The 9394-nt window shown below is 38.2% G+C and overlaps 1 protein-coding gene and 1 long non-coding RNA gene across 2 annotated transcripts; both read left to right on the top strand.

Annotated features, from left to right (window-relative positions):
- Positions 1-1140: 1140 nt before the first annotated feature.
- On the top strand, positions 1141-3278 carry LOC110874688. The gene is made up of 3 exons (XR_002556141.1): positions 1141-1263; positions 1774-1840; positions 3191-3278. It is a non-coding gene; the product is annotated as an uncharacterized LOC110874688 (long non-coding RNA).
- A 3107-nt stretch (positions 3279-6385) lies between these two features.
- On the top strand, positions 6386-8996 carry LOC118481782. Its single transcript, XM_035977038.1, has 2 exons — positions 6386-7258; positions 7362-8996. The coding sequence occupies exons 1-2, from the start codon at positions 6386-6388 to the stop codon at positions 8994-8996; spliced, it is 2508 nt and encodes an 835-aa protein (XP_035832931.1).
- The last annotated feature ends 398 nt before the right edge of the window (positions 8997-9394 follow it).

The raw sequence follows: 9394 nt of genomic DNA, 5'->3' as shown, positions 1-9394 counted from the left end.
AAAAAATAAACTAACTAGGAATAAATAACCTAGTTAGTCATAAGTCTAGTTGTGACAAAGGAACTTGGTTAAAAACATCTAAATAAAGAAAGAACTAATAAGTTGAGGGGCCAAAGATGTTAAAGATCAAATTAGTTTTAATAAAAACAAAAAATTAAAAATCAAACACACATTTGGGTATGTGGGTTGACATAAGTTAAAGAAATAAACGTTAAACTAAAATTTAGTTTTAGTAAGAAACAACGTTTAACAAGTATGAATATTATGAGACAAATTAGAAAATGGTTAATACTAAAGGATAAAGGTCTTAACACCGATAGGTGTAAGACGAGGCACTCGAAAGAAGATTCATAATAATAAAGAGCTGATGTAAACCTAAGCATGACGTGATGTGATCACAGACACAAAAGTGATACAAAATACAGCCACATTGTAATATGAGTTACTAGATATGGAATTATAAGCACGCAAAGGGCCGACGACGGCAATATTGTAGACCCGAAATTAACGGGGCATGAAGTGACGGTGACTAATCAGTCTAGCCGATGGGTCCGTTCGAAGTCAAATGTGTGTTGGGATTTATGCGAAACACTTGTCAATACAGAGTTAGTATAGAGTAAACATGTTGGCAAACTCATACTATTGAGTGGTCAAATGACAATTGGGACAAACAGGCGATAAGATAAGAAATACAAGACACAAGTTAAAGTCCATGAGGACTTACATGTGGAAGACGCATGCGTCGAGGCAAATGATAACTTTTTTCACTAAAAGAAATAAGGTCTGAAAAAAAAATAATAATAAAACCAAGGTAGTTTGGTCCAAACCAAGGAACTACTTAACGAAGGTTTCGGGGACGAAACATCTTTAAGGGGGGTAGACTTGTAACACCCCGAAAATATAAAACTTTATATTAAAATTATAAAGTATAAAATAAAAAAAATAAAAAAATAAACTAACTAGGAATAAATAACCTAGTTAGTCATAAGTCTAGTTGTGACAAAGGAACTTGGTTAAAAACATCTAAATAAAGAAAGAACTAATAATTTGAGGGACCAAAGATGTTAAAGATCAAATTAGTTTTAATAAAAATTAAAAATCAAACACACATTTGGGTGTGTGGGTAGACCAGAACGCAGAGGAAGGCGACCAAATAACCTTCAACCCCTAGTTTCACAAAATTGATCAAATTGAAGGCTCTAATCAGTTCCAAATCGATTTACAAGCATAAATTAGTGATCATCTCAGTGAAGTGATCATAAGGTATGCAAAATTCCATCATTTAGTTCCATCTCAGATTTCTTGATGATTTGTGAAATCAAAATATAAGCTTGATATGTTGATGTTGAGATAAAATAGTGATGGAAACATGTTTAGATTTAAACCCTAGCTAATAAATTGTGAAATTGATGCTTAAATTATGAATGTTCATGTTTACCCATCTAGATGTTAAATGGGTTTTGTGAATAATAAGGAAATCCTAATAGTGTAATCAGAAAACTGATGTTAACGGCTTGCATGAGGCGAATCTGATATTAATATGCATGCTAGAACTAAAGAACTTGCAAAATGTGTAAAAGTTCGGCTAAATAGTTGAGACATGAACTTGATAATGATTAATTAAAAACCACGCTCTTAAGGTGTTTGTTATAATGCTTAAGAGGAAGCTAACATGGCGAATTTAAGATAAAAACGCATGATTGAACAATATGGCAAATTATGCGTAATATGTTGTGAAAAGAGTTCTAAACGATATTTGGTTGAACTCTATAGGCAAGGAATCCGGATCGTCAAGTGGACAAGCCGGTGGAGACACGCGTTTGAAAGGAGTGCACTTAAGGTACGTTATGCTTGATTATGTATTTTCGTTAGTAGACTTTAAATTGGCATGATATATAAAATTGGTATTAGTTGTAGTGACGAAGATCACTAGATAAATAAACGGGTCAAATATTGGTTAGAATAAGTTTGGTGTGTTGTAAAATGGTGGTTTCCATTAGACAACCAAACGGGTCGAACAATGGTTGAAATTATAGTGTTGAAGTGACTTAAATGCCATTCATTAAATTTGAGTTATAAAAGCATAAACCATGGAATGGACGTGATACGCCAAGAACCAATTGGGGTGTCCTAGTTGGCCAGTCCCACCCTTTCTCTCCCCAGAGACCCGGGTTCGACTCCAAGGAAGGTCACCAGCCTCCCACCTCTTCCATGGGGAAACGGATCGACTCGGTATAGGGTATTAACCCCCAGGTGGCTATGGGACTAAGCTAACCTGCGGAGTGTCACACTCCGGCGGTTGGGAGGACCGTGGAATATCCCCCCCCCCCCCGACGTGATACGCCAAGGTTGACAAGCCCGGGAATGGGTAATTACGGTTAGAATCCAATGTTGATGAATTATGCAAGTATGTAACATGTTCCGTTACATCATGTAAATTTGATATTTTAGATAATTGAAGTTGTGTTTTAGCATAAGGAATTGTATTAGTTGAAGTGATGATGATCATTACTTAACTGAACGAAATAAATTAGCTTAGAAAACGTTTGGTAGTCATTAGAAATGGAGGATTCCATAAATGAGCCAAACGGGTCAAATAAATAATTGTTAAGAAGTAAAGATTTGATTTTGTTTAGTTTTTGGCAAAGATGGATCACAAGTGAATGAAACCATGGATTTGGTAATGAAATGCCGATGATCGTAAGCCCCAGATGTTGGGTAATTGCGCCTTATAGTTATTTTAGCATTGTTAGTAAAATTGGTATTAACTATGTGGGTCGATTAAGCTAAATCTGTAATTTTAGACATTCCGTCTGTAGACTCGAATTTTGGTAAAATAAATGTAAAAGACGCGTCGGTGATTAAATTACAGACGCATAGGAAAAAGAATCGCCTAAAACGGACCTACGGATCAAAAGATATGAGCATTTAAAGTTCGTCTTGCGAAATTCGGAGCTGGGCAGGAAATGCAGGTCTCAAACCTGCACCTGCTGGAAAACCGTTTCCCCCGCGCCACACGATAGGATCTAGTGGATCTGGCGTGACACGCGACGGATTGGATGGGGTCTTGCGCGACACGCGATAGACTTAAATCTAAATTTTTATTTTATTTTTGATGGTTTGATACTAGGACTTGTTTATGCATATTTTATCAAGGTCAAAACTAACTCTTAAGTGGTTTTGACTCTAGGTGATGTTGGAAACTTTATGGATGGCGATCAAGCATGCTTTGAAGAACCGAACACGAATTTTGAAGCTTCCACGTTAAATTGAATTTGTTGTAAACAATGTTTATGATGTAAACAATTAACTAATCATGTTTTGGTGTTTAAACTAGTTAGTAGTTAACTAGTATGTGATCACTTTAAAACTTCTATTTTGTACTTTTATTGAAGTGAAGTGCTTTTGATATAAAAATATGCATATTTTATTAAATTCGAATAGTAATTAGATGGGTGTTACAAGTTGGTAATCAGAGCTCAAGGTTGTCAACAAAGTGTTCGGTTCAAGCTTGATCAAACATCCGGTAAGAATTAGTTATTTCAGTAGATTTCATTAAAACATTAGAAAATGAATACGATTAGATGTGCATGGGAAGAGTGCGTAATACACTCAAACCCGGAAAGTGCACCAAACATGAATGGTCTAAGCAAGTTGTGAACTTGGCTACACCAAAATGAAAGATACGAATGATATAAAATGAAATGTTTAATAATTAGCATAAACATTTTAGATTCAAGATGGCCGACGAAGGCAATGATGATACGGTGCCGATAGTCACCGAACAGATGAAAGAAATGTCCAGTGTAACCGGGGGCGAATCAGAATCTCAACTAACTGAAGAGATGGAAGCTAAAATTTCTGAGGAAGTCGGAAAGGCAGTAGAAGCCAGCTTACCCCAGTTTGTAGAGAGACTACAAACTACAATCCTGCTAGTGGTGGAGGATATGATGACCGAATTAAAAGACAGTATCGCACAAGAAAAAGAAGACGGAAAAGTGTTGTATGTGAACCCAAGTACCGTAAAGAAATTGAATCCTAATAAGGCTTCTAGGAAAGGAGTTACAATAAGGGGATCACCTCAATGTGAAATATGTGGAAAAACTCACCGGGGCAAATGCAACTTTAGAAACAAACCATGTCCCATTTGTAGAAAAGTGGGACAAGTGGTTGCAAATTGTACGGGAAAGGTGTTAGTGTGGTATAAGTGTTATAACCCGGGACATAAAAGGTCTGAATGCCCGGAATGGTTGGAACCGAAGATACAGCTGACGCAAAGTCTGATACCCTGAAAGAGAAGGCAAGGTCTTCCCACATGACAGCCGCAGAGGCTAAAGCTGAACCTGAAGTCGTTTCAAGTATGTTTATTACAAATTTAATTTCATCATAAATTTTATTCAATACTAGTGTGAACAATAGTTGCATATGGGCATACATGAGTAGTGAAACGGGCGAATTATGTAAAAGAAATATATATGCATAAGAAAATAAACAATGGTGAGCATGTGAAGCCAAGGCAAAAGTAATCACGATCAATATTGCCATGGGAAGGAGTGCGCGTACACTCGAACCCAGGAACTTAATAAAGTGAATAACTGATGTATTGGGAAGGAGTGTAACAACACCCGAACCTGGAAATTTGCAATAGTAATAGGAGATAAGGACAAGGTTATAGACTTGGCCAAACCAAATAAAACATGTAGAAACTTCGTTATATCAATAAACGATGTGGATAAATTCCATACAATGATATGGAATATTAAAATGAAATGAATTGATTTTGTTATTTTAACAATGGATTAAGGTAAAAAATGAGAGATTAAGACGCAGACAGAAATATCCTCGAGAAAGAAGCTAAATGGATAATATATGTTATTCGCTGTGGTGAATAATGAAATATCAATAAATATGAAATTAGAACTTGGGTATGGGCAACTATCCAAGTAACATGTTATTAATAAAATCCTTATGAGAAAAAAAAACGATAATCATATTAATAGGTGTAATTGTATAGAAGATTAGTAAAGTAAACATATTAAAAGTGTTGGAACAAAAGCGGGTAAAACCCCCAAAAGCCGTATAACAATAGCAGTGATTTTACCAAAAAAGGCTTAAGAAATAAACCTTCGGGATATTGATAAAAGAGATGGATCTAGGGGTCACTAACAAAAGAAATATGGTGTTCGAATCAAAGTAAACAAAAATATAAATTGACAATTTAGAATGTCAAGGCATAAGGACAAAGTTGACTGTCATAAGTGATGGGATTCACACGAATAAGTCAAACGAGATGACCCTATGCTCTCTCTCCTATAGACGATTTCCTTGTTCTTCATGAATCCTAAGTTTTTCTTCGTGATCTTGTGTATAACAGTCTGTGATTAGAGGTTTGATCTTACGAAACTCTATAACGAACTCGTTAGCACTAGGGATCGATCCAGAACTAGGGTTTTATTTCGTTTTCTTCTTGTTATCGCCGCTCTAGTTTTTGATTCAAGAACCCTGATTTGTTAAACTGGTAGTCGTTGATTGCGGTTAACTGAGATTAATTTAGCTAGATTGATGCTCAGGTTTAATCGATTAAGGGTTCAGGTTTCAATCTAGGGTTTATAGGATTAGGGTTTTATCTCGCTTTTGTCTTCGTTTTTCTGGTTGCGGCATTAGGGTTTTGGATTGACGGATGCATGGTTGTTTAATATTCTGGTTTCACGTGAGAGTTGTTTGATTAGTTATGGATGATCATTCTAAGCCTGGTGACACTGCTGCTAGTGTCCTGCATGATCGCGGTAAGCCACCTGACTCGCTCAAGGGTTTTACTAATAAACCGATAAACATAGATGGAGCTGATAACATGAGTGAACCTGTGGTTGAGGAGCTGTCTACACCTGGAACAGCACCAGTTCGTGGGATCGGTTTACGTGTAACTAATATTGAAGGTAACCCTTTGCTTCCGAGAAGAGGTATGTATTCTACGACGAATGCATCGATTTTGGATGGTTTGATGAGTATTTCCAAACCTGTGGAAAACTTGTTCGCTGCTGGAGAATCTTCTTCGATGGCTAATAAGGGTGCTACGGCTGGTACGGTATTAACACGTGATGCCAATTCTCAAGGTTGTCCTCGGGTTAATGGGTCTGCTGCTAAGCCCATGTCATACGCAGATTCGATAAGTGCCAATAATGTGAAGAAGGTTAATTTTCGGTCACTTGCTAGTTCCGTTAATCATGATGGTTGTGATGTTGTGTTGCCGAGAGAATCAGTACGTATGGTACAAGATAAGTTGGCTAACACCCTTTACGGGTATTTTTTGGGGGATCATGTTGCCTTTCCAGTGGTTGATTATTTTGTGCGGATGAATTGAAAAAAATATGGATTACAAAAAACTATGATGAACGCCAACGGTTTTTTCTTTTTCAAGTTTAAAGATGATGTTGGAATGTCTAATGTTCTTCAGGATGGGCCGTGGATTATTCGATCTCAGCCTTTGTTTCTCAATTGCTCGACCCCGACTACTAAACTTGAAAAGAAAGAGGTAAAGAAGGTGCAAGTATGGGTTAAAATCCATGAAGTTCCAATTGCGGCCTACACGGAGGATGGTCTTAGCTTGATTGCAACAACTATTGGGGAACCAATGATGCTGGATTCTTTTACCACGTCAATGTGTATGGACTCATGGGGTCGTAGTAGTTACGCTAGAGCGTTGATTGAAGTTTCAGCTGATAAAGACTTACGAGAGGAAATTACAATGGCGATTCCTGAATCTGAAGGAGAGGGTTTTATTAAAGAGACTATGTATGTGGAGTATGAATGGAGTCCGCATCGATGTGCTTCTTGTTGTGTTTTTGGCCATACTACCGATACTTGCCCGAAGCAACCTATGAAACCAAGCAAGAGTATGCACCAAGAGCACAATCGGAATGTTCAAAAGAATCAGCCAGTAAAAAAGGTACCTGTTGTGGATCAGGAGGGTTATACCGGAGTCTATGGGAAGAAAGCTGCTAAGAAAACTGGGATTCCCATGAATAAACAAAAGTCTAAGTTCGAATATCGTCCTGTGGGGCCAAAGCCAAAGGGAGATACCAACAGGGCTTCGACTTCTAACATGAAAAGATCGAATAATCCATTTGTTGTTCTCAATGAGGTGGATGCTGATTCTGGAGCTAGTGTTAAAAAACCGGATATGAACAATGTGGATTCGGAGGATGAAGAGGTTCAAGAGGTGTATAATGAAACGAATGATTTTATATTGGATGGTACTGTAAATACAAATAGTAAAGGGGCAAGCACTCCTTCGTCGAGGGTTATTAATGGTTAGTATCGCGTCCTGGAATATAAGGGGGTTGAACCGCCCTCTTAAACAGAAGGAGGTTCGGCAGGCAGTCAATGATTTTAATTTGAGCTTGTGTGTGATTTTGGAGTCTCATGTGGATGTTGGTAAACTGGGTAAAGTGTGCAAGTCCGTTTTTCGTTCTTGGGATTGGACTTCGAATGGAGGTTGTTGTGACAAAGGTACGAGAATTATTATCGGATGGAATCCAAATATTTTTGATGTGATGGTTTTGGCGCAATGCCCTCAGGTTATGCATATTCAGCTCGTTTTCAAATTGGATAATAAGACGGTATTCTGTTCTTTCGTTTATGCTGCTAATTACTATGTTTCCCGCAAGGAATTATGGCATAGTTTGTCCATGCATAAAGCCCTAGTTGGTAACAAACCATGGTGTATTCTGGGAGACTTTAACACAGCTCTTAACATTGAAGATAGTTCTATGGGTACGTCGTCAGTCTCTACAGGCATGAGGGATTTTCAGGATTGTGTGGATGATATTGAGGTTGTTGATATTAACCGCATGGGAATCCATTTTACATGGAGCCAAAAGCCAAAGAATGGGATAGGGCTTCTAAAGAAAATTGACCGAGTAATGGGCAACACACCCTTTGTTACCGATTTTCAGAATGCGGTTGCCATTTTCAAGCCGTATAGGCTTTCTGACCACTGCCCCTGTATTCTTTCGTTCCCGGAAGCTACTAAGGTGAAACCGCGGTCATTCAAGTTTGCAAATTTTCTGGTGTTCAAACCTGAGTTTTCGGACATTGTTAAAAAAACGTGGGAATCTAATGTTAATGGTGTTCATCAATTCTGGTTGGTCAAGAAGCTTCGGTTGCTTAAAAATCCCCTTCGTTCGACGTTATTCAAACAAGGAAATCTTCACAAAAAAGTGGAAGCTCTTCACGTGAAACTTGATGAGATTCAGCTAAGAATTGATCGTGATCCGTCTAATGTTGAGCTCCGGGCATCTGAGACGTTGATTAATCGTGAATTCCAAGAGGCGTCGTTGGACGAGGAGCGATTTCTGAAACAAAAGTCCAAGGTTGATTGGCTAAGAGCGGGGGATTCGAACTCTGCTTTTTTCCACTCATCTCTAAAGATTAGAAATCATTGTAGTCGAATCGACGTGATAAAGGATTCGGATGGCAATCTTTATGAAGGTGATACGGTTTTTCAAGCTTTTGTTCATCACTATGAGAAATTTTTCGGTGCTCAAGGGGATATTTCTCTCAATCCGGCTCCTGATTTATTCTCTAAGGTTCTATCTCCACAGACAGCTTCTCATATGATCCGCCAAGTCACTGCGGAGGAAGTCAAGAAGGCGATGTTTTCTATTGCTATTGACAAAGCTCCGGGTCCTGATGGATATACAACGGCGTTTTTCAAAAGTGCTTGGCCTATTGTCGGTAATGATGTTACTTGTGCCATTATTGATTTCTTTGAAACAGGAAAGCTTCTTCGGGAATTGAATCACACGACTATAGTGCTTATTCCGAAATGTCCTACTCCTTCGGCTGTCACTGACTACCGGCCGATTGCTTGCTGTAATGTCTTATATAAATGTATTAGTAAGATTGTTGCTAATAGAATCAAAGGCGTGCTGAATGATATTGTTAGCGTTAATCAATCGGCGTTTGTTCCAGGCAGGAGAATCTCTGATAATTAATGCATAATTACCATCGACATGTTGGTCCTCCACGGTGTGCTTTTAAAGTAGATATCCAAAAAGCTTATGATACTGTTGATTGGGGATTTCTAAAGAGTGTTTTGCATGGGTTTGGTTTTAATAGGAAGATGGTAGATTGGATCATGATTTGTGCCTCGACGGCTTCTTTTTCAATTTGTGTCAATGGTTCGATGCACGGGTTCTTCAAGGGTAACCGAGGCTTAAGGCAAGGAGACCCGATCTCTCCTTACCTTTTTACCTTAGTCATGGAAGTTCTAACGGCCATTCTTCAACACGCGGTTCGTATTGACTCTTCGTTCAGATTTCATAATAAGTGTGAAAGGCAACAGATTATCAACCTTTGTTTTGCGGATGACCTGTTCATTTTTGCTAGAGGT

Source organism: Helianthus annuus, chromosome 9, assembly GCF_002127325.2.
Source record: "Helianthus annuus cultivar XRQ/B chromosome 9, HanXRQr2.0-SUNRISE, whole genome shotgun sequence".
Classification (NCBI taxonomy): domain Eukaryota; kingdom Viridiplantae; phylum Streptophyta; class Magnoliopsida; order Asterales; family Asteraceae; genus Helianthus; species Helianthus annuus.
This window is presented reverse-complemented; position numbering and strand designations above follow the sequence as displayed.

Coding starts and splice junctions, on each gene's coding strand:
- LOC118481782 (XM_035977038.1), top strand. CDS start 6,386: ATGATGAACGCCAACGGTTTTTTCTTTTTCAAGTTTAAAGATGATGTT. Junction 7,259..7,361: donor ATTTTATATTGGATGGTACT/GTAAATACAAAT, acceptor CCTCTTAAACAG/AAGGAGGTTCGGCAGGCAGT.